Raw genomic sequence first — 25,178 nt, 5'->3', positions numbered from 1 at the left:
TATTTCATTTTGTACTTCCTTGTCTCACCTGCAGAAGCTCTGGTGTATGTCTATATTTCAGGCCTTTCAGACCTACCCAGGATGGTTTATCAGAGTGGATGCAGGGCTGCGCAGTACTCTTGGGTTTGCTGCTTCCTGGCAATAGCCCTCTTGATTGTGGGAGGAATCGAGATGCCCACTGAGTGGGCAGTGATGAGCACAGTTTTCCCATGGAAGTTCTCCAGTGCTCTTGCACAATACTTCCTGAGACTTAGGTTATATCTGCTGGTTTGTCTTGTCATCTTAAGGAACGGTGGGGTGCCTGCCTGTGAGTTGAAACACAGGTACTGATTAGCGATAAAACATTATGAAACACAGACTGTTTGGGTTTTGGTTTGGTTTTTTTTACTGTTCAGCTGTAGTTAGTAATTTTTTTGAAAGAGGAGGTCAGATTGAGATGAAGTTTGTTCTTTAATTTGCTGAGGCTTTTGGAGGTGTTGGAAGTTCAGTGCATTGGAGCTCTGGTTGCTATTTCTACATTTTGCTTATTTAAAAATCTGTTAAACCATGCCAGTAAGTTGGCAGACTGCACAAGGGGTGTTCTCTTACAGAGGATATTCTTGTCTGTGGTATTGCTTTATGTAGAAAATGCATAACTTAAACCATCAGAATCTTAATGGAGCTTGTGTGATGTAGTCAAAATCATAGAACGATAGAATGGTTTGGTTGGAAGGGACATGAAAGCTCCTCCAGTTCCAACTGGAACCAACAGGTTGCTCCAAGCCCTGTCCAACCTGGTCAGCAATGGGGGAGCCACAGCTTCTCTGGGCAACCTGTGCAGTGACTAAGCAAATTACAAAAACGATTTCAGTGTCAAGACTGTCACTACCAAAGAGTCACAGAATTTCGAAAACTTAAGCACTGTAGCTTTGGTCCATTAAATGTTTATATGGCACACTTGGTAGTAACGTGTTTCCTTACTTGATGTTTCTTTAACAGTTTAGATTATTGCAGGTCTTTGCCTGCTTTTTTTAAAAAAATCTTTATGAAGTTATGTTCTTAGTTTGTGTTTTGTTACAGAGTTGATGAGAAACCTTAGTTTTGGGGAACGTGCCTTTGTTCACAAAGCTTTGGTGTGGATTAGTTGCCATAGCCTCCCCTCTGTGTCTGCACACCTTCAAAAGGTGAGCACACTGTTCCATCTTCATGGGTGTGAGTGAGCACCATCATTTTCATGTTTTCACAAGAAAACCCATTTATTCTTGTGCCAAAACAAAGGGAAACACAGAAGTGTGAATGCATTGCAGGAAATCTTCACACTTCAAAGGATCTATGGGGATCAGTTAACTTTCTGACCCTTCTGGAGGCCAAAGTGAGGCCCCAGCTCAGCCCTTTCATTGCCGAGTTTGACCCTGTACTGTCCATTGGTACCTCTCTTTCCCCTGCTGCCCTTTTCCTAGGATTGAAACAAGAAGTGGGCAGGACTTATTAAAGCTGAAAAACAGAAGCACAGAAAGCAATAAGGAAAGCAGTCAACACCTTAAATAAGAGCCAACTCCTAAACTCTACCCTCTACCGAGGACTACTAGTGACTCCCACTGTGAAAGGCTGGTGAGTTTAAATGGAAAGGGGTGAGGGAATACTCCTACAATGCATTCATATAGCTGCAGCCTCCAGTGGTTGGTTAATGCCTTGTCTTCAGTTTTACTTTCTCTTTCTGGTTAAACACACACCACACACATCCCCATCTATAGCTGAAATTACATTTTTGGTATCTTTTAACGGCAGTCTCTTTGGAAACTTTTAGCAGAATCATGTTCCCAGTGTTGTGGGGGATTTTAGAGTGCAATTGTGAACTTTTTAGGTATGTCTGAAACAGTGCTTCCTGTTTGGTGTGGGTTTCTCTCAGTATAGTAGGCTGCAGATGCAGGAATACTAGGGCTGTGCCAAGCAAGTGGGAGGTGGGGGTCGAATAAGCATCATGCTCACTGCAGAGACCAGCCAGGTTTGGTAAGCACAGATGCAAGGTAAGTTTGGATTCTGCACCAAGAAATAGCTTCCTATATTTTAAACTGAATTACAGGTTTTTTTAGATTTATGTTTTTCAGAGTTGGTGTTGAACTCTTACACATTGTTGGTAGCCCAAATAAATGGGCTGTGTCTGTGCAGACCAGAAAGGAAAGTTGGAAATCAAGTGGAGGGAAAAAAAACCCTATAGGAAATGCAAAAATAGATATTATTTAAATTTGATTAAGTTTCCTAGAACTTTAGAAGTAAAGGCAGAGGGACTGTCTTGATGCATCTTGTTCATATTTGTGAAATATAGGTAGTTGAAAGTAAGACTTCAATAAAATACACATACAGGGAGAAACCATTGAGTCTTCCAGAGAAGGTAGCATGGCAGAGAAAGGGCTGAGGAATGCACTTCCCTTCCTAGGAGCTATGCAACTGAATCGGGTTACTGCTTCTTTTATGAATACCTTCTACGTTTTATGCATGTAAAATATGGTAAAATTTAATTGGGGTGCATATCTATAGCAAACTGTTCCTAGGGGAAATAGCCAACAGACACAGGAGCAAAACGGAAAAATCATAACACTCCTGAGTTTGTTTGACAGTGCAGAGGTTTGGGGGGAGTACAATGGATGCACTGACCAGTGCATGTTACCCTGCCAAGTGCTTGAAGGTTTGTCTTGCTCTGTTCTTTTGGTGTTCTTGATGCTCAGATTGATCACATCTGAGAACGCCCTTGAATTAGAGTTTCAGTAGCTGTTTACAAGTGTGCAGTGTATGCTGTCACGCTTGGAGGCTTTCCTACAAAAGCAGTGAATGACCTGAAGCAATCTAGCTGATGGTGGAAGAACTTTACCAGTTAGATGCTGCTGATGCTCATGCATGCTGTGAACCTCCAGTGCGTCTTTCTATCGTTGGACTGGCACCTTGATTCTCGAAGTTTTTCTGCTTTTGTGTTTTGTAGGCTGTGGAATTCCGGCCTTTCAGATTTAAGTGCCATATGTATACAAGTTTGGGGGTTTGGATAATGGCATCTTTTGAAATGACAGTGCTCTGGCTATTGGAAGCCCTGGCACTTCAGTCTTGGCAGAGCTGAACCTCCTAATCACAGTAGGATACATTTGACCGTGAGAGTTTTTAGTAATGCATTGTGGTGCTTAAAGAGAAATTGCAAGGTAAACTTCCATTGCAGCTTAATTATATTTTTAAGTAAAATTTGATTTACAGGGTGCTTTAAATTAGATTTGACTATTTGGACTTCGGGAATGGCTTTTTGCTTGCATAAATAACAGTTGTTTTTTTTCTTTCATTCTTTCAACAGAGGTTGCAGAACTTGAAGCTAATTTACCTTGTAAGTATAGCATTTAATGGCATGCTTTTTAAGGGGAAAAGGACTATAGAACTGAATGTTTTGACTGAAGTATGAATGCTAATGGAATGAAAGCTGTGCAAAACTCTGCCACTCAGGTTTTATTTGTTGCTCTCTGAAGAGATTGTAGAGAGTACAATTAGTGTACTTTGGAAGCAGTATTGAGTATTTGGCTCCAAAATTTGATTGCTGGTGGAATGGGAGCTTCCCTCTTATAAACCACCCAAAGATACCTGGAACTGAAGAGTGCATTTATAACCTCACTCCTGTTTTTCCTCCATTCCTTTTTTTTCAAAATAAGAGATCTGATTCAGAAAATAACCAGTTTCTCAGGAAACACATGAAGTCAACCTATTGCTTTTTCACTTCGCATGCAATCTGTAACCTCATGAGTGTGTTAATAGTGAAAATAGTAACGAAAAATAGTGGGTTTTTTTTTAAAAAGGGGTCAATATTCCTTTTTTTTTTTTTTTTTTTTTTTTTTTTTAAGCCCTGGCATGTTACGTGTAATGGATGTTATGCTAAAAGCTTAAAACATTAATAGCCACTTTAAAGTAGGCATTTAAGATCACAAAGTAAACGGCTTGTTGCTTCTAAAGCTGAGGGAAGGTAATTCAAAATCAAATATTTTCTGTTCCTTGGCTTTAGAAAGCCTAGTTCTATAATGGACAGCAAAACACAAAGCCCTTTTATAAAGGCCAGTAAGGTTCCAACTGCTCTGTGTTTGTTGCTAAGGCTGGCTGTTGACAATGAAGCTGAGTTGTTGCTGAGCTCTCTTTTCAGGTGTGGACCAGAACAGCATCATTATGCCATGAGTTCTTAGAATGCAGGCCAGCACAACAAATTTTTGCAAGTTCAGTGTTACATTCAGAGCTCATTGCTTGCTCTACAGAACTTCCTGTTGTGCACATTCCTGTTTCAAAGTAACCTAAGATGGTGGAAAGAGGCATGAGCTGCTTGCAGCAGACTAGAAGTATATGTGCAGGTTATTACCGTGCTGTGCGTTCACACTGTCTTGTCCATATGCTTATCTTGCAAGAAAACCTTTCCAGTTATGCTGGCAGGTAGTTTGTGATGTTTTGAGTCTTTCCCCAGCTAAGAGAAGCTTTGACCATATATTTTTCTCTCCAGGTTAAAATTCTGAGTGCTGTTTCTGTTGAGCATCTTCTATTTGGTAGTGATTCTAGATCCAGGTCAATGTTCAGATCTTAAAAATCAGACTTTTCAGTGTACAGACTGCCTGATGGAAGGAGTTACAAGGGCAAAAAATACAGAATAGAAGCAGCAAAAAGGGAGGGCAGGAAGAGGCATTATTTTAACTCTGTGTCCTTCTTTCTTAAAGGCAATTACAGAGATTTCAGAGAATAATGAACTTTTTTCTGTAGACTCTTCTCTAGGATAACAAACACCAGGGAAACATGTATCAGAGTTTGTAGTTACTACAATGTGAATGGATTACTGCGGTTTATGTATCTGATATTATTTGGCTCCTTGATTACAGAAAAAGAACAGCCATCCTGATTGGGTTAAGAAGCTGAAGGCTGCATAATATGGATAATAACGTATCCATGCATATATACACCTTCTAGTACCAGATTGACAGCTTGTCTCTGTCCTGATCCAGAAAAGCCAGTTTTGTGCATGGGAAGGCAACTTGGTTTCTGTCATGAAATGCAAACAAAGGGCTGTTATGCTGTGAACTTGCATCTCTTGAACTGAAACTACTGACTAGTTTTATCAGGTTGCTGCTTTTTTCCACACTTGTTCTTCATTCTCACTATTCTCCTTAAATTCATCTAGTCTGAGAATAAAAACAGTGTTTGGTTTGTAATGATGTTAATACATGTAATTGGTTATACAGAAGAAACTTGTTCAGTGTAACAGCTGAGCTGGCTTTTGGATGAGGCTTTCAGTAAAACTGGTATCTCATTATACCCTACAGGTATAAATAATCTTTTGTTAGTATAGGGCTGAGGTGGCATGACCTCTTGCAGGCAGCAGTGTATAATCAAATGCTAAGATACACACGTTACCATTAAAGAACTTGTAAGGAAAAGATACTCATATTCTGTAGGCTGTCATCTTAACATGTAGCTACTATCTATGCAGAAAACCAAATCTCTTGGCATTTTAAGGTATTTGAGACAGCATGGATTCCTGAAAGGAAATAAGCTGCTTCCTCAGCTCAAAGAAGTGAAGTTCCATTACTGCAGGTGACTTGTAGCAAGCAGTATAGGGAGGAGGTGCTTAGAAACAAAGCGTAAGAGGAAATCACTTGACTGGAAGGTAGGGATTAATCAAGGAATGAACTTGGAGAGTATGAAAGATGATATACTTGCTTTCCCAACAGTGGAAAACCAATTGTCTGATGTAAATTATATTTTTGCTTCACAGGTACATGTAAAGTGAATTTTCCTGACCCGAACAAGCTTCATTACTTTCAGCTAACTGTAACCCCAGGTAATTCTTTAAACATGGTACTTTTGTTTCTGTGTGTGTTGGTGTTAAGGAAATGTAATTCCAAGAGTTTGTTCAAGAATCAAGTGAACTTCCTGGTCACAGAAAGACTGGCTGTAATACAGTGTTTATACAGAGTCAGCGGAGAAACTGGGCTGAGAAATTTCTTCAGTATGACAGCTGAGCTGGCTTTTGGATGAGGCTTAATTTTGGGAAGTAGATTCCAATAAAAAGGCCATCAGAACTGAGCAGGTGTAGGAAATAATCAGGTCTTGTTTGTTCACTTTTTTTTTTTTTTTTTTTCTCTAAGCCAATTTGAAACCACCTTGTTTTATTTGCTGAGAAAATTATTGGACCTCATCTAGATAAAGTGCTAGATTACAGCCTTGTTACAGATTTAGTCTTACTGGTTGCTTGACTCTGCAGAGGTAAAGAAGCAGATGACAGATACAGCCCTGCTGGAAAACTTCACATCTGTGCATGTCTGATGATGCTTAACAAGCAGGAGTCTCTTAGTCTTTGAGTACTCAAGTATGTGGAAATATCTCTTATTGTTAATGCAACTTAAGCACACTGAAGCTTCTGCTGACATGCTGTTCAGTAAAAATGTTTTCAGAATTTACTATTTCCACGTAAGTTTCTTAATAGCCATCTGAAATGGCTCACATAGCTGTCCATTTTAGAATAGGAAGTTGTGCTTGTGTTCTATGGATGAATTTTTATGGAAGATTATTTAAACTTCATGTGCACTTCTTTTTGCTGTGTGTTACCTTTGATACTCTCTGCAACTACTTAAATGAGAACATAGACACCTTAGTACACTGAATTGAGTTAGATGTGTCAGGATCAGTATCTCCCTGACAACTGGTTCTTGTAGAGGCACATTTTCAACAGAATTCCAATGCAGTATGGCATTCATCCTGATGTTTTACCTATAGAAATAAGGTTTACACTTCAAAGAGTGGTAACAAGGTTTCTGATAATCCAGTATCTTGAAGTCAAATGAGCACTAGATGTCACTGTTGCTGCTTATTATCCAAAATCCACTAGGACTTCTAGGCAGTGGAGATCTTGGGTGGTCTTTGTTAGCATGTCCATTCATGTGACTCCTTTTTGTGATGGGAAAATGAGTAAGACTGCCCTAGTCACTGTAATAAAGAATAAATGCAGGTGCTGTTACAGGACTTTTAACCTCTCATTCTGTGTAGGAGATGTATTCATGCTTGCTTGGTGAGTGTTAGTCTGCTTGCCCCAGTTTATGTGATGATCCTTTATTATATTTTGCAAATGAGTTGACTTTACAAGATCATCACTGTGTGGGTTAGGGATGTGAAGCAATGATAGCCTCTTCCTACTAATTCTATGGTATCTAAATACATAGTCATTTTTGTTCTGTTAACTGCTGTGGAGGAAGATGTTGCAGTCAGAAGACAGTAGTTGAATGCAGAGCATGGGTTTTGTGCTAGCTTCCTCACTGAAATGATGTGGGGAATGATATGATCTTAATTAACATTTTGTTACTCTAAATATAGCTGCACAGCTGAAGTCTCTGCAGTTGCAGTCTGACCCAAGTAAACATCTATTTTCAGCTGTGCATAATTCAGGTACAGAATCTTGTGATCAGATACAGCTTAGTACAGCTTTCCAAAGGCAGAATGGAACACATACCAAGAAAATCTTTGTAGCTTTCTGATTCCCTTCATTATTGAGGTTTTTTCTTTAGAGTATGCTAAGTCTGAGTTTTCTTCAGGATAGCAGAGGCAGCTAAGTGGTCATCACAGAATTTTTCTGGCTCAAATGGCCCAAAATCTTTGTTTGAGGCAACTATTTTTGTAGTGTCTAAGCAATGTTGCATGAATCTTGACAGCCCAGAGGAAGAACCTGCTTTCCTCCTGCCGACAACTCTCTTACATTGAGGAACTCAGTTCCTCAATGCAAGAGAGCCGGGGCTGGTAGTCTGCACAGGAAGGAGGCTGTTGCTGGCTCTTTTAAGGTTCTTGGTTTGCTTATCTGTAGTTACACAGGTTGCATCCTTATATGATAGATCTGGTAGAGGCCAGTGCTAATTCTTTTCATATCTTATGTTTCAGTTCTTTTATATTCTGATTAATATGAGAGCTTGAATTCTGTAACCACATTTTTATAAGGAAGCTTACACCAAGCCAGTTTCTGAAAGTAGCTGGCTGTCAGGGTTCCATGAAGGTACTGACTGAACATGGTTTTTAACACTAGGGATGCCTTTTGTAGTCAGTGTTCTAGCTTTATGTTGTTGACAAAGCCTGTGCTCAGGTGCTTTGTTTTATGCAGTCTGGGCTTGAAAGGACAGGGAAAGAAGCTTCTTCAGATTCTCACAGAAAGACTAACTTGAGTAAGAAAATAAAGTTTATCACCAAAGCAGAAATACTTTCAGCTCCCTTGGTCTGCACTTCTCATAATAACCTTTCTTAGTAAATATTTAATGTCACAAAATTATCCTAGTGACAGTTTTTGAGTTTGTAGAAAATCTTATTGAAGGTGACTTCTTATTTTGTGTAATTAAAGAAATTCCAGTTTCTTTACGTTATAGATTTCTGCAGTGCACGCTGAGTGGATATATGCTAGAAAATGGGTAAAACTTAGATTTTACTGCCACAGAAGACAAACTGTGTGTTCCTGAGACAGATACTGCCTTTCTCTGCTGTCTGAAGCTGCTTCTTCCTTTTGTTATCTGAAACAATTGCTCTTTTTAAAAAATGCTTTAGGCAGACTCTTGCCTCTCTTCTTATTTTTGTACCAGTTGGATCAGAACCTAGGAAAATTAAGGAGATGCTTGTCATGCAGGCAGAGTCCTGCCTGCTGCACTGATATTTGGAGCACAAAATTGGAATCTGAGACTAAGGTGAGTTTTAGGTAGCTTACACGTGAAGAAAACTGTAGGAATATGTGTAGCTAATGCAGTATCACTTCATTTTCCAGACAGTTGGAGTAGTCTGGGGTTAGTGTGGTTATTCAGAGCCCAGTTCTTCAGGGAATTAATAAAGAGCCTGTTCTCTGTTTTGTGTGCTGTAAAATGACAAATGTCAGTGAGCATGGCTGAGCATTTCAACGCTGCGAATTCAAGGAGCTGCTATCAAAAGCACATCCTTTGTGGCTTGTCCTAATTATCTTGCATTTTCTTTTAAAGTGATAAAATGATTTGATTTAGTATTTTCACAGTAATTTTAGCCATCAAAATGCCTTATGAATGCAAGCTGAGATTAGAGTCAAGATGTTGATAATGAAACTTCAGACTGAAGTGGGAGAGATGCTGGCTGTTAATGCAGCTTGCAGACATAAATTTAAGTGGTAGGAGGAGAACTGGAGCTCAGGTCTTTACAAAAGTCTCATCACTGGCCAGCTTCCTAAGTCATGTGCTAAAACTATTTTGACAGTTTTATGTTTGATTTATAGCACTTTTCCTCACTATTAACTCTGCCAGAACTTGAGTTTTTCCCACCACTGTTCCATGCCAGAAAATTGAGGGTCTTTGTCCCAGTCTGTATGGATGCTGTGGGATACAGGGAAGGAAACTACCACATGGGAGAACCTGTTTACTTCCTTGAGATGCTGTAAGATGACTTTATTCTGAAGGCTTATCTTGTTAATGCATTGCAAAGTTTCTGGCTGGGTACTGAGGCCCTCTAGAGAGATGAATGTTTAATGTACCTTTGGGTGATGGGTAATGAGTAGCATGCTTTATTGTGGCTTTAGTGAAAAAACTTACAAACATACAGGGAGAATTGAAAAGAAGGGTGGGGGGAGAGATGCTTTTACTCTTCTGATTTGGTAAATATGTCCTTGCTTATTTTATAACAGAGCCAGTAGCATACCCAGTGCATTTCTTTGTTAGTGCTAGCATGGACGGATGCCAAGGTAAACCTGAAACATAAAGTGAGTTTTAATGCAAGACAGTGTTTAGTATTGAGTTGTTTTTGAGGGAGACTTCATTGTGGAAGTATGTGGAAATGACCTGCAGCGTGAGGCACAATGTATAAAGTGCTCTAAGTCTTCCAGAGATTGCTCAGCCTTACATAGAACACAGGAAAACAGATAAGAGGAGAGTTAATACAGGAGGTATCTCTTACAGCTTGTGGAGGTGTTAATATGTGGTTAGAAAGTGCTTGAGCTAATCTAAACCATGGTTTTGTTAAGGAAAAGGGGTGTTGTTTCACCATCTGGTCCTGCTGTTTCTTTTCTGTTGATAATTTAACCCTCTGCATGCCAGTTCATCTCCATAATCCTGCAGGAAACCCTGCACTCTTTTTGTGGTTATGGTTTTATAAATTGAGAGAGGCTCAGCTGGTCTTGCACCCTCCTGCACCAGCTGAACTCACCTTTTCTGATATCATCCTGCGCATGGACACTGGGAATTTCTTCCATGGCTGGGTAGATGTGAAGCTATCCTGAGCTAGGTCTGCATGGTGGGGAAGAACAGAGAAAATGAAGACAAACTGTTTAGCTTTTTTCCTCAACCCATCCATCTCTTGAGCAATGCTAGAGTGATCTTTGTCTGTGCTTGGAGTCATGGACCTAACTTAATGTTCCTGCATGCTGCTGAGGCTGTGGTCCTCATGGTTTTGGTGTTCAGAGATGTGGAACATGGCTTTTCTCTTGCTGCTTGACTGACAGGAACGTTACAGTCTTTTGGCGTGCTCTCCTCCTTGGGAGCTGTTCTCAAATGTTTCTTTAGGACAACTGTATTACAGCGAGGATTCATTACACCTGAGGATTTTCTTTGACATAAGGCACATCCATCAACAGACACCTATTTCATATGAGCAGGGGTGGAATATGAGCTGTTGCTGCACACTTTTAAGTCCACAAACTCAAGGAACCAGTGAAAATAAGCCAAGGAAAATAACTTTTTTTTGCTGCTGGATTTCCTGAGCAACCTTAAGTGCTGGTGCTTCTCCTTTATCTTGCTATACCTGCAGCAGGCTTCTCCCTATGCAAACACATGTGAGTGTTTCATGCGATTGAGAAGGGCTTGTGAGCCCATAGAAGGCTTTGAGGTACATGGCTTGCACTGTAATAAGCACTTAATTCCTCTATGGTGTGGCTTGTTTGTTTTAGTCCTGGCACTGAAAGACTGGAGATGATTCCCACTGTTTTTTACAAGGGATGACATCATACTTGGAAATGGTGAGGATTCCTGACACTTGATTGAAAAGCTATTACAGTGTGCTAGATGGTGAATGAAGTGTAGTTAGCTGTGATCTGGAGGGTAACGTGGTGGTACGTCAGCTGTTTGAACTCCTGGGGAATATTGGACCATTTTCCTTATCATTCCTTCCTGGAACAGTGAGTGTCCCGCTTTAGGTATTTTGCACATTTGACAGGGAGCAGTTTCATCAAAGGCATATTGGTATCACTCACCTTTTACATCTCATTCATTAGAAATGGCTTCTTTACTATTTTTTTTTATCTCTGTATACTCAAAAACAAAAGAGAAATGCTTTCGTCTTGCTTTTTTTCTTCCTTTCCATAAAAATCAGTGCATGTGGATTTACTTTCTGGTAAAGCATAGGGTGCATGAAAGGACTGCTTAATAAATGAAACACTTCAAAGTTTGGATTGGAGTAGCAATGGAGAATGTATTTGAAAAGCCTGTGTTCTGGCCAGGTTATTAAATTGAGATTTGCAGTGGCTAAAGCTTGCACTGCTCAGTGTGGAGGCTGCTGGAAACATTGCTGTGTGGCGTGGGAAAAACCAGCCACACTCTGTGCCTATACTGCTGTTGCAGCCCAAACTTTCTGATGCTGTTCATGTACTGAACTTCTTGCAGTCTGTACAGGCGCCTGGGAGAAGCTGGACTGTGGTGGTGTCCCAGCAACTCTTTTGCTGTTCTGCAGGCACAGATTCTTTTATAGTGATGTAGTGTGCAGTTGAGTCTCATCTTTTGGCAGCATCAGCTTTTGCAGACTCACTTGCCCCTACAACTGAGGATTTGTATTATTTAACAGAGTGATGCTGTCTTGTTTTCAGTAAGCAAGCTGATAAGAGGTTGCAAAAAGGAGGAGGGCAGGAGCTGACTGCTATCTTGTGATTCTGGCAATTGCAGTGTGGAAGCTACAGGCTTGTGCTGACACTGGTGAGATTGTAGCATGGACTGAAACTGAAACAAGTGATACGGGGCAATGGTTGGTAGTAGAAAATAGAAGGTCATGCTAGATCTGTGTAGGGACTGGGAATGCAACAAGTCCAGAAGACAGAAAGCATCCTGGAAGAGGGTTCTGATGACCTGTAGCAGAGGAGCTATTTTTTTTAGTGGTTTGGAACAAGCTAGATAATAAGAAAACTCTTTTCTATAAACTATGGACCATTTCACACAATGTTCCTTTGTAATGTTGCTTTAAAAAATATACTGATATACAGTGATAAACAACCTTCCTTACCTTCAGACCTTCACCATGGCTACACTGTGTGATACAGAGAGCTAGAATATGCAGGGTAGTTTGAGCCTAAGTGTTCCTTAGATGTCCCACACCCCCAGTGTGGGCTGGGTACCTGTCTGTTTCCCTTTCTTAATGAAAGGCACATTTCAGACCACTTGCAGGCATTTCTGCTTCCAAGCACAGCCTTCTCAAGAGTTGCAGGCTGACTTGATACCTGTATTATCTCTGGTTAACTGCAACTAGATATTTTCTGATTTCTTATTTTAAAATTTAGCCATTTTAATAATTCACTATTGAGTCTGGGGCTGACAGACTCTCCTAACTCTTAGATCATTCTAAGATAACTACAATAAAAGAGCTGACTTGCTCTTTTATTGTGGTACACTTCAAAGCATGCTTTTGCACACCGCTGTTCATACTACTCACATTATGTGATTGCTAGCACAAGATGTGCTGAATCCTGGAGCAGGATTTAGCATGCATTAGCAAGTGAAGTATGTATCCAACCTATTCCAAGGGTTGGTGTTGTGGTACTGCATGCCATGTGGCTGATGTGTATCCGAATTTTGTTCATACAAACATGAGAAATTCCATCAAAGGTTCCGCTCTCTTGGCATTGCCTGGTAGTCTGGTGAGGAAGGTGGACTTTCCAGGGTCATTCTGGGACTGTTGACTCTTCTGGCTTAAAATTTCTGCTGTAAAGGTGTTGGGAGTGGAGGAAGAGACCATGTTCACACTCTTTTGGGGCTTGGTTGCAGCTAGTGTTATAGTATAACTAGGTTAAGTATTTGATGATAACCGTGTGCCATTATTTTAATCTTTGTAGCGACAGATCTTTTGTATTATATCGTGTCTGTTATTTTCTCTTACTTAATTATTATCCTTGTTTTTTTTCTTCTCTAGATGAGGGCTATTACCAAGGTGGAAAGTTTCAGTTTGAAATTGAAGTTCCTGATGCCTACAATATGGTGGTAAGTATTTGTCACTAAGCTAATAGCTATCAGTTTAGATTTCCTTTCCAGGTAACAGGACTTCAGAGGGAACTTGGCATTGAGAGTAAGCAAACATCTTCTGTCTGTTACTAAAATATGGGTTTGTAGGAAAATCTTTGCTTGCTAGAGTTTTTTGGGGGTCATCTAAATTCCTGCTAAAAGTTGGGGTAGTGTTAAAGTTGGATTTGATTGCTCAAGGCCTGGGCAAGTTGGCATTTCAAAATCTCTTAGGATGAAGGTTCCACTGCCTCTCTGGGCCTCTGTTCCAATGTTTGACTACCTTTGTTGTGATCTTTTTTTTTCCCCTATATCGTGTAATAATTTATCTTTTCTCAGCTTGTCTGTGGCCTCTTAATCAATTACCGTGTACCTCTAAGAAGAGCCCAATTGCATCTCCTAGTAGAACTGTAGACAGCAGTAGGGTCCTCACCTTCAGCCTTCTCCAGGCTGAGTAAATCCAGGTCCCTCAACTCTCCTTGTGCTGTGTGTGCTTTGATCTCATCACCATCTTTGTGGCTGTCTGCTGGGCTCACTCCAGTTTGTCAATATATCTGGTACTGGGGAGTTCAAAATGGGACACAGTAATTCCAGATGCAGTGTCCTGAGTCCCAGGGAGTGGGAATAGTAATTTTTCTGGCTATTCTTTTACAGTCCAGTGTTTGCAACCAAGCAGCCTTGAGGCTTGTATTGCCTCGATATTACGTGCCTTAAAGAGTAATTACTGGTAACTCTGTGGCAGAAGCTGCTTGGGAGCACAGATGGGATGGACCTGAGAGTCTCTCTTGTGGCTGAGGTGCCACCCTCATCTGTTCTCTCCTGTTAATTGTTCTTGAGATTGTCATGATTATTCTCACAAAAACTGGCATATCTAAGAGAAAAGGATGCAATAAGTGAACAAGGGCCTCTCTGCGGCCTTCAAACTGGTGCTTAGAGTTCTTATACTGGATTTGGGTGCTTAATCCCTGTTGAGAGCATGCAGTGGAGGACATGGAAAGCACAGATGTAGTGAGAAGTGGCCTCCTTTAGTGAGCTCTGCCAGTTCTACTGATTGTCTCCCAGGCCATTCAGTTAAATATCTTTGCAAAATAACAATGTCAATGGTTATTAAGCAAACAGCTTTTCAGAAGACCTACATATGATCGTGGTGTCTTTTATAGATAAATAGAAAGCTCTTCATAGCTTGGTCTTTTCAGGCATGAGGAACGTTGGTATTTCATTATTGTACTTTATTTTGCAAGGGAGGGGAGATGCAATTGTGATAAAAATATCATCAGACGTTATTTTCCCAGTTTAGCTCTAAAATTGGGCAATTGGGGCCCACATATGGTTGTCAGGAATTAAGCCTGCCATTCTGTATCCTGATAGTTTGATACCTAAGGAAACTCGACTCATTGGTTTCAGTATTTGCGGTTAGGTGTATGAATTGCAGGAACAAGGAAGCCTCATTTTCTTTAATTTGAGCAGTTTTGATAATTTTACTTGCTTTTGTAGTTTTTTTTCCCATCCTTCTGCTTTCTTACTTTTGGTGTTGATAGTTCTGAGCTCTTCTTTCAAAGAGGCTGAAGAATGCATAGGGGAGGACACTGGAGACCTTTGGCTTGTGTTCACAAGCACCATGCTGAAATTCAGCATGATATATGTGTAGTAGCAGCAGTCTTAGTGTTATTTATATACAGATGAGAAGGAGGTGCAGTGGTCTGAAATGTAATTGCTTGAATTCCCAGACAGAACTTGGAGAATGGCTCGTTAACAGTGCTAGTAGAGTAGAAAGATTATGTTTCTGAAAGCAGAGGAGTTGGGTTTGCATTCCAGAAGATACCTTCACAAGTTTCCTAATGTTCCTTTATAGTCCCTGAATATATACTTTTGACAAGGGCCTGTAGGGACAGGACAAGGGGGGATGGCTTTAAACTGCCAGAGGGGAGACTGAGATGAGCTCTGAGGCAGAAGTTCTTCCCTGTGAGGGTGCTGAGGCGCTGGCACAGGGTGCCCAGAGAAGCTGTGGCTGCCCCATCCCTGGCAGTGTTCAAGGCCAGGTTGGACACAGGGGGCTTGGATCATCCTGCTCTAGTGGAATGTGTCCCTGCCTTTGGGAGGGGGTTGGAATTAGGTGAGCTTTAAGGTCCTTTCCCATCCAAACCAGTCTGTGAATCTACGGGTCATGCACTAAAACTTATACAAAGTTCATGCGTGCAGAGAGCAGTAGCATTTCTGAAACAGCTTTGAATTTGCCTCTCCTTCCTTAGTAGGGTCAGTCAGATTATCTGCTCATGCTGTTTGGGATTTTTCTGTTTTGTTTAAGTGTTTAGGATCCTGGCTGTCATTATTGGTACACTTAGTACATGTAGGCGTGTTAGTGTTTATGTTGTGTGGTTTGGGTTGTGTTTTTTTAAGTTCCCCTTAACATCACCAAAGCATTTCACACTATAATACAGGCCACCCACACTTGTCACACTATAAATGCAAAGGTGGTCACTTAAGGCAGATTAACTACATCCTTGTTCTAACTTGAATAAATTGTTCCATCCCATACCTGAGAAACATGGCCCTTGGTATAACGGAGGAAACCCTGTCATGTTCTTTGCTGTCATCTTCAGTAACAGCAGTTTAACTGCTCTGGCAATGTTGGGCACAGGGGAATATACACAATATATACTCATTATAATTTCTGAAAGTTTTGTGTTGAAAGTGTTTACCTAAACAACACTGCTGCAGGAAAATGTGGTTTGTTAACAGCGGAGCTGAATGTTAATTTGGATCTGGATTTTTTTTTTTGATTCTCGATTGCTATAATTAAAAAATCTTGTGGTTTGTTACAGTTTTCTGGTCAGAAATTCTACAGTAAATGGTAATTATGGTTTTTAATGCAAAAATAAAAATTTACCTTTTTGTAATTTAGGGGAAAAATTAAAAAAAGCAGTAGGTTGAATGTTGGATTATGGTCGGGTTATAAATGAAAATGTGTATATTAACAAATATTGAGATAATTATGCTGAGGCCATGGTTTGTTTTATACCAGGCAGATGAAGACTGAGAAGTGATGGCAGTGTTCTTAACAGAGCTCTTCAGACCTGCCAGTGCTCTTTCAGCCCATAAGCAAGGTTGGGATATTGCACATCTGCATCTAGCTCCTTACAGTACTGCTAAATGTGTTTGTATTAGGAATAAAAAAGACCAGACAAGACTGGCAAGTTGTCATAGCCCTGCTTCAGAACCTGCATCCATTTTCTAGCTAATCTTTTCAGCCTGCAGTAAAAAACACCTGTTTTTAAAGCTACAAAATGCATAATTTATAGTCTGGTTTATATAATAGCATCCTTTAATTTCTGTAGCATGCTGCTATCAAAATCCTGTGTGTTTGCTGCTCCTCTGGAGGAGAATTCTTTTTTCAGTGCTTTCCTCATAGGAAAGCATTCTGCTTCTGCGCTTGGAAAAGAAGTGGATGTGCAGAATGGTGGTGTAGTGGAAAAGTACAAGAGTATATAACAAATGAGGAAAAACTTGGAAGATTTTGTGTTGTGGATTGCAGCCGTGGTGTATTACTCTGACCAGGAAATAAAAGAATGGGAAGCTGGTTTGGAAACTAGTGGGTCTGTGAACACAGAGAAGTAATGTATCCTTGGGCTTTAGGTATGACTGACGAGGGATGCTTTGGAGCAAGCACTGCTGTGAAGTGCTGCCTCTTGCCTGTGAACAGAGCACGCAGTTGGTTAGGCCTTACTCAGACTTCTGTGTACATTGATCCGCCATACTGAGGATTAGAAATGTTTATTATTATCTGGCAATAAGATATAATAAGAGTTCTTCCACTGTATCTATAATAAAGTGAACCTATTTAGGCTGTTGGAGAGATGGATTGTTTTAGAAGCATCTGAGCTTGAGAACTGGAAAGGGTTCCTATTTTTTTCATCACCTGTTGGAGGCATGTGGATGGTTCAGATAGATTTGTGCTACAGTGCTAGCACTGATTCTTCATTGATTCCTGACCGATTTCTGCTTGCATATCCGTATGTGCATGAAATGGCCCTTAATACATTGCATACTTTCCAAATGTACTGTTCTTTGTCATTAACAGGTGTAAGAGAGAGAAGGAAGGACTTTTAACAATGTAATATATTACTTACTAGATAGCCTGTGGGCTGTTTTCTTTGATGGTGATAGTGTATTGTGTCAGAACAGAAGGCAATTGATGTTGATACAGATGTTGCAGAGGGATCATGAGAAGAAAACTGGAGCAGGGTTAGCTAATTCTGTAGTGTGTTCTCAAACCCACCATGCCATTAGAAGTATTAAAATCTGTTGGTAAACCTGTCACTTAGCATTTTAAAGTATTATGCTTGTTAGGCTGCACATCCATGAGTTTTTCTGTAAAGCAAACAGAAGTTTGTTGGTGTTTGTGCTTACAAAATCTGCTGGGAATGTTGCTGTCTATACAGACAGGAAGCTGTGAAACAGCAAGCAAAGCATTTAATGGTGTACACAGCAAATGCCTTTAGCATCAAGTGCTGTCGTTCGACCTCTGGATCCGCAGCATCTGTTCCCCAAGCACTGCTGTTTGGTTGAGCAGCTGCCTGGAAGTAGAGGTCAGAGGGAGATGGGAGCAAATGTTTAATAATAATGACAATAATGAAATAAATCCAGTGACCAAGGGATTGATTTTTCAGAAACAAACTCTTCTGCCTTGAGGTGCAGGTGATGAAATAATGGGTGCTACAAGACTAGGGACTTGGTGCTTTAAGGAACCTGATTAATAATACAGATCTGGTTTAATGTTCACATAAAATTGAACTCCCTGCCACAGCAAGTCAGGCCTTGTTTGCAGCTCCCATGGCTCTGACGTGCCATGTTGTCAGAATAGACAGCCTTAGAGGCTCTCCAGTTTACGGATATTTTTATGAGGTGCTTTAGGCAGCGATCAATAGTCAGGAGTTTAACTGCAGAGCTGCTAATCTTGGCCTTTCTTCTGCCCAATGATAGTTGTGGAAACAGCAAGCAATCCAAAGGGATTTGGTTCCTGAACAATCAGATGTTACAATTAAGGGGCCTCTATCAACCTCTTCGGTGACCATGCTTCGTAAGTCTTGTTTTGGAACTGATGGAATGGGAATTGGGTTCAAGCTCCATCATGCCTCTGCCTGGAACTTTCGAGGCAGCACAAGGAAGCTCAAGACTTGGAGTACTTGACACGAGCAGTTCTTGTGTCGAGATCCACTGCTACTGTAAGGCAGCTCTTCTTCCTCTGTTTGAGCTGGCTAACCCAGTCCATCAAAAGCACAGGGCAGTATGGCCTCATTTTCCTTGACTTGTGTCTCTCTACTACATGCTTAACTGTGTTTGGTGTTCAGTTTCATCTGATCTCAAGAAGTTCTTCAAGAAACTGGTAGGGGAGAGTAGCAAGAAATGCCTGGGGTAGCTTGTAGCTTGGTCCCTGGAACTTGCATTTCTATTAATGCCTCTTGGGGTGTTATGTTTTGTAGAAACAGTAAAGAAAAAAACTGGAGTCTTAAGACATTTCGGAAGCTTGTTCTGCAGAACTTCCACCAAAACTGAAGTTCGTGTATGTCTAGTTCTTGAATGCTTGTAATGATTGCTTGTACCATTTATATTCACTGATACGTTGAAGTAGACTGAGAATGTGAAAGACATTTTTCATTATCAAAACTAATGAGAGATCATAAAGGATAAGTGGCTGCTTAGAAAGGGAGAAGAAAATTAATCCATTCCATGTTGTGACCCTCAGTTAAGCCTGGATATACCTGTGCAGCTTTCAGTATCTGAGGTAAAGAGTTTGAGGGATGAAATAAATGGGTTTTGTAAGCTTTGTTTTGCAAAATGTTATGTGTGTGACATGGAGACAGTTGAATGTATTCAAGTGAAACATCAGCTCAAGGAAATCCTGTGTGAATTTGGTCTAAAGAAGACTCAAAGATGACTTGAAACAAACTCGAAGGAGAAGTTTTGTCTGAAGAGAAATTTTATGACAGTGCTGCAGTTGTCCTGTCTGACTAACAGGAAAAGGAGAGAGAAAAAGAAAACTTTGTTTTACTTTCAGGAGTGGAGTTTTTTTCCTGATTTGTAGCAATGGAAAGCACTTTGAAAGGATAAGAAGATTCCATGGTACAAAAAATGAGAACAGTTAATTCACCCTGAGAATTTGGGGCGCTTTTTTTTTTTTTTTTTTTTTTTTAAGCTTTATCGTAGAGTTGTAGGAACATAAAATAATAAAATGGTTTGCGGGGGCCCTGTCATGGGCAGGGACACCTTCCACTAGAGCAGGTTGCTCCAGGCCCCTGTGTCCAACCTGGCCTTGAACACTGCCAGGGATGGGGCAGCCACAGCTTCTCTGGGCACCCTGTGCCAGCGCCTCAGCACCCTCACAGGGAAGAGCTTCTGCCTCAGAGCTCATCTCAGTCTTCCCTCTGGCAGGTTCAAGCCATTCCCCTTGTCCTGTCCCTACAGGCCCTTGTCCAAAGCCTCTCTCCAGGTTTCTTGTAGCCCCTTTAGGCACTGGAGCTTCTCTAAGGTGTCCCCTTCAGGAGCCTTCTCTTCTCCAGCTGCCCCATCCCAGCTCTCTCAGCCTGGCTCCAGAGCAGAGCTGCTCCAGCCCTCGCAGCATCTCTGTGGCCTCCACTGGACTCGCTCTAAGAGGTCCATGTCCTTACTTAATTCATATAAAGCTTACTTTTTCCTACTTATCAATGCATTCCCTGTTTGAAGGTGCATATGGTAGAAATTTACTTTTTTATCTTGATCTACTGGCATGGAATAAATACTGCTCCTTTCCCTTCCTTGAGAACTAGACATTATCCTTCAAAGCAGTGTGCAGGTGTAGGTAATGAAAAACTGTCCTGTTCAAAAACTTCTAAGAACATTTGTTTTGAAGGTAAAAAGTTTGAGACTATTTTCTGCATGCCACTTCATTTTCAGTAGTGCCACGATCCAGCATTGGGACGAACATGAAAGAAGAGTGGAGAAAATCGTCTGCATTATAAGTTGTAGATTTTTTGTGGTGATGGGTGTTTCTTTTAGTGCCAGAGAGAGATGTTATTGGTGGCTCATTGCCATGCATATTGTTATCTTCTTTTTTTCCCAAGGAGTCTTAGTTAAAAAACCTTACTAAAAAGGTAATTGAGGGAAGTTGAGAACAAAGCGATGAGACAAAACACATCATTCTGCTACACAAATGCAGCTTAGGAAGCTATTTTGTCTCTTGACTGAAGATTTCCTGGGAAACAGTAGAGGAAAATAGCTCCATCTATAATATGTGATTTAATTGAAGTGATGAAAAGTACTGATCTATGCTGATGTATTCCAGTACCCTTACTATAAGAAATCACCTGCTTGATTGAAAGCTGCAAATTGTACTTTGGAGAGCAGAGATGGAACAATATGCTGTTGCTAAGCTACTGGAGTTTTTATGACCCACTCTTTATTTACTTCACAAAACCAGAGCAAATGAGACTGTATTTTAAGAATCTGTATTTCAGATCCCATATGGAATTAGAAACCTGGTGATCTTGCCTGAAAATAGGTTTGATGGCTTTTTCTGTTAGTGTCTTAAGTTCAGATATGGTGCGCCTTCTTGATGCTTTTTGTAATACTTCCTATTCAGTCGTCAACAGGAAGGTCTGCATTTAAAAGAAGCTGTTATTATCATTGCATCCTCTGCTAGTTAACAGACCCCTAACTAGGATAAGCCTTAGGGTTGTCTTATTGGTTAAGTGTTAAGAAACTGGATGACGTGGAGTGTTTCCTTTCCCCTGAAGGAGCCAGGTGAAGACAGTAAATTTTCTTGGCTTTCAAGTTACGTTTCTCTGAGAAAAAGCCTAATACTAGCCCAGCTTTTGTGAAGAGAAGCTAAAAGGGCAGAGAAAGCTGGTGTAACTCCCATAGGTTGTTATCAGTGTCTTCTAACTTGTAAACCTAGGCTGTGAATATCAAATATGTTTGCCTTTTTCAGTTCTGACTTGTGACAGTGATACGGTTTTATTTGAGGGGATAACATTGTAATTTGTTTTCTCTCCTGACAGCCTCCAAAGGTAAAATGCCTGACAAGAATCTGGCATCCAAACATTACGGAGACAGGAGAAATCTGCCTAAGGTACCAAAAGCATTCTATATTTTTAACCTTAGAGGTTTATCTGTGTGATAAAATGTTTCTATGTAATTTTCGTGTGGGTATGTTTTTCAACAGATCCTGCAAATCTGACCCTTAAGAACTTTGATATCTACTGAAAGTATTGTTCTTGCTGTCATTAGAGACCATGAAGAACCTGTCTTTTCAGGTTCAGACTTATTATTTTGTTCTATTTGAGGTAAAAATGTAAACTCTAACCTAAACAAAACAGAATTGTTTGTTTCCTTCCTGTAAATAAAATGTTCGTATGCCCTGAGAGGGCTTAAGGCTTTACTTGTTTAATGCCTGAATGTGTTCATACAAGTATTCATATAAATGCTTGAAAACTGTTTATATTTCAGAGAGGAAGGAAAAAGGTCCCTTAAACTTTGACAGTAACTGTTTTATATTTTCCCTTTATTTTAACATTTAACACTGTAAGACACATGCACCAGTTACAAGAAAACAAAGTTGGGGCAGTGCATGTCAAGATAGAAAGCCCGAAAGTTTCACTGAAGTAAGAGGCTTATGTTGCTGGGTGCTTTTCCTTGATTGTAAATATTTCCTCTTTAAAATCAGTTTCTGAAATGCTGTAATTTCAGTGTTTCATCCTGACTACCTCCTGGTGAAATTGGCCAGAAACCAATCAGAAACAGAAGTGAGAAGCATGACTGTCATCTCTCAAGTTAATGGGACATGAAAGTAGATGAAACAGAAGCAATGGCTATAAGTGAGACTGAAGGCTGTTCTGAAAATCCAAAACAGTTGCCACCATGTGTAGCAAATTGGTGCCTAATAAAAAGCTAAATTTTTACCCTAGACTTAAAAATTATTTTAGTGCCGTGTTCAAGGTCCTGGTGAAAATGAAATTGTCACTGGGCAATCTGCCACACTATAGACAGGTCAGGCTCATCAGCTGATAACAGGTAAAGGGCTGATACCAGTGCTTTTAGCCATAGTGGTCTGCTCCATGCTTCTGAGAAGCTCTTGTCATCAAAGGGTGATAGAAACCAGCCTGAAGAGGCTCTAGTACATTCCTGGTGCTCGCTAGTGCCAGACTGCAGCAGGATTACAGGCAGCAAGGGCTGGTGTCCATAGACCTTACCTTCCTTGGGGACTGGAGGGTTTAAAAGCACTGGGAAAAATGTACTAGATCCTCTGAAACTACAAAAAGATCTGGTTGTCCACAGTTATTTGAAGTTGTATTGCTGGTGATACAAGAAGTTGTTTTGGCAAATATGTATTGCTACTTCTAGCAATTCTGTAGTGTTTTTCAATGCCTTCTCATTTGACAGTAGGGAAACTGATTTGCAGTTTAAATTCCATGCAAGTCCTTGTGGCTTAGTCAGTGGAGAAAGCTTAGATAATGTGAGTCTAATAGCGCAAGTAAAGGAATGAGTAAGTGAACTGTTTGGAATCAGGGAACAAGAAATACTGGACACCAAATGACAGCTAAAAGTTTAACCTCTGACTACAGGGCAGCATCTTCTGAGGTTAAATAAAGCCTCCCATTCTTGAGGATATGTCACTGTTTCTTGTCCTTAAACAGTTTTAGTCATGAAAGATGAATGTAGTGTTGGACCATCATAGTTCTGCTGAAGCATGTCTTCAGTATTTGCACTGAAATGTCAGCTTTATTTGATTGTCAGATACTTCAACATATCAAACCTTTGAAATGTCTTGCCATTTAGTTGGGAAAACTAAAATAACTTTGATTGCTTTATGCCTGCTATAATGGAGCATGCACTTTATATATAGTACCTGCAATCAATTTATTCTAGAGTCTTTACATTAAAATAGCTTCAGTTATTTTTAAAAGCAGAAAAAAATTCCTCATTGGTGTTCTTCCCAAGTGTCTCTTTACTGAACTTACCTCACACCATGGTACATGCTGGTTTGATAATCATCCCTGAATTAAAACATACCTAATTATTAAACTTGTGGTCAAGTGTAATAGTTTTGGGCAGGAAAAGTGTGGTTTCTCTCTGTTTTTGCACTGTGGTCACACTGGACCATACTTGTGGGTATTGCCTCCACTGCATATGTGGATGAAAAGCATCAAGATGCCTAGAAGGGATATGCTTGCATACTACATAGGCCAGTTGACTACTCTTTTGACAGTGTGCAATGCATGTCAGTGTTTTATTTTTTAACTCTGATTGATGTGATTTCTGCCTGAGGTGTTTGGTTTGGGGTTTTTTTTCTCCTTGACGACATAAGGTTTTAGAACAGTTTAATCACTCATAAATCTCACTGCTTTTCTGCCATGTGGTGAGGTGGTCAGTGTTGTCAGATTTGTCTTTTTCAGCAGTAAATGTTGCTAACTAAAGTTTGGTTGCTTCATGAGGTAGTATTAAAGGCTGCTGAATGGAGAAGTGTTTGGAGACTGATTGATTGTATCACCTAGTTTCATAGAATCATAGAATACTTGGGGTTGGAAAGGACCTTAAGATCATCCAGTTCCAACCCCCCTGCCATGGGCAGGGACATCTCTCACTATGCCATGTCACCAAGGCTCTGTCCAACCTGGCCTTGAACACTGCCAGGGATGGAGCATTCACAACTTCCTTGGGCAACCTATTCCAGTGCCTCACCACCCTCACTGTAAAGAACTTCTTCCTTATAGCTAACCTGAACTTCCCCTGTTAATTTTGGACCCATTACCTCTTGTCCTATCACTACAGTTCTTAATGAAGAGTTCCTCCCCAGCGTCCTTGTAGCCCCCTTCAGACACTGGAAGCTGCTCTGAGGTCTCCACTCAGCTTCTCATCTCCAGGCTGAACAGCCCCAACTTTCTCAGCCTGTCTTCATACAGGAGGTGCTCCAGCCCCTTCCTTTTGGCCTCCTCTGGCCTTTCTCCAGCAGCTCCATGTCCTTCTCATGTTGAGGACACCAGAACTGTACTCAGTACTCCAAGTGAGGTCTCACTAAATGAGCTTTCCAGTGCTCCTGTATCATACGCCTGTATGATACAGCAAAGTCCTGGAAATTCTAGAATAGCCACTTCAAGTAAACAGGTTTTCCTGTCCATCAGGTGTCTTGAAACTCTGGTAGAACAAATTACTTTTGTGGTGTATGAAGCAGGTTGTTAAAGGCAGCCTCTTGAAGCACTGAGTGAGTGAGAAACTCTGCTGATAGTGCCGTTTGAGAACTTGTACTAGCCCAGCTCCTCTCTGGCAGTAGGACCCATGAATGATAGGTCTTTGAGCAGAAGCTGCATGCAGATGTTCATCTATCAAACTAGTTCATAATATGGTTTGTGTTTCTATTCATTTAGCATTCATTCTGCTGTGTGTATGATGCTTGGAGAGCACGTCACCATTCAGACCTCAGAACTGTCTGACAGTTATATCTAGGTCATCCCCATGGAGAGCACAAGATGCAGTTTCTCTAGACACCATGTGCTGGGGAAAGATTTTAAATAGGGGCCTAATGATCATTCGGAATCTGTAGGAAGGAGGAGGATGCTGCTCTAAAAATGCATCAGCACATGAGAAATTCTTTATTTGGGTATCTTTGTTGCTTTTCTGCCAGAGCTCTGAGAAGTGTGAGTGTCTCCTCTCAAGTCCTGGCTGCTGGAGATGTGCCGAGAGAGCTCTGAGGCATTGGAGGCTGGGAGGGTGTTAATGAGGCTTAGCTGTTGTGCTCAGGCAGTTTGAGCTCCGTCAGTGGAGATTTTCATCTTTTTATTGTGTGTGTTAACTTCTCACTTTTAAGTTCACAGTGAGATACATGAAGAGGCAAAGGGGAGTACTGCAGCACAATTTGATGAGGAACAGACAGAAAGCAAGCTAAGAAGTTGCTACTTGCTCAAAAGCTGAAAATCCTGGCTCTTGCCA

General features: G+C 40.7%; 1 protein-coding gene across 1 annotated transcript in view; it reads left to right on the top strand.

Moving 5' to 3' along the window:
- Positions 1 to 1,999: 1,999 nt before the first annotated feature.
- UBE2F (ubiquitin-conjugating enzyme E2F (putative)) overlaps positions 2,000 to 25,178 on the top strand; it is a 68,670-nt gene continuing 45,491 nt past the window's right edge. Inside the window, exons 1-5 of the mRNA XM_010009942.1 lie at positions 2,000 to 2,006; positions 3,314 to 3,343; positions 5,756 to 5,821; positions 13,135 to 13,202; positions 21,254 to 21,324. Coding sequence (XP_010008244.1) covers positions 2,000 to 2,006; positions 3,314 to 3,343; positions 5,756 to 5,821; positions 13,135 to 13,202; positions 21,254 to 21,324 — 242 coding nt within the window. The remainder of the gene's footprint in view (positions 2,007 to 3,313; positions 3,344 to 5,755; positions 5,822 to 13,134; positions 13,203 to 21,253; positions 21,325 to 25,178) is intronic.

The sequence above is a fragment of the Nestor notabilis genome, unplaced genomic scaffold, assembly GCF_000696875.1.
Source record: "Nestor notabilis isolate BGI_N333 unplaced genomic scaffold, ASM69687v1 scaffold12562, whole genome shotgun sequence".
NCBI classification, from domain to species: Eukaryota; Metazoa; Chordata; class Aves; order Psittaciformes; family Psittacidae; genus Nestor; species Nestor notabilis.
The sequence above is the reverse complement of the archived record's forward strand: the minus strand, read 5'-3'. Positions and strand labels throughout refer to the sequence as shown.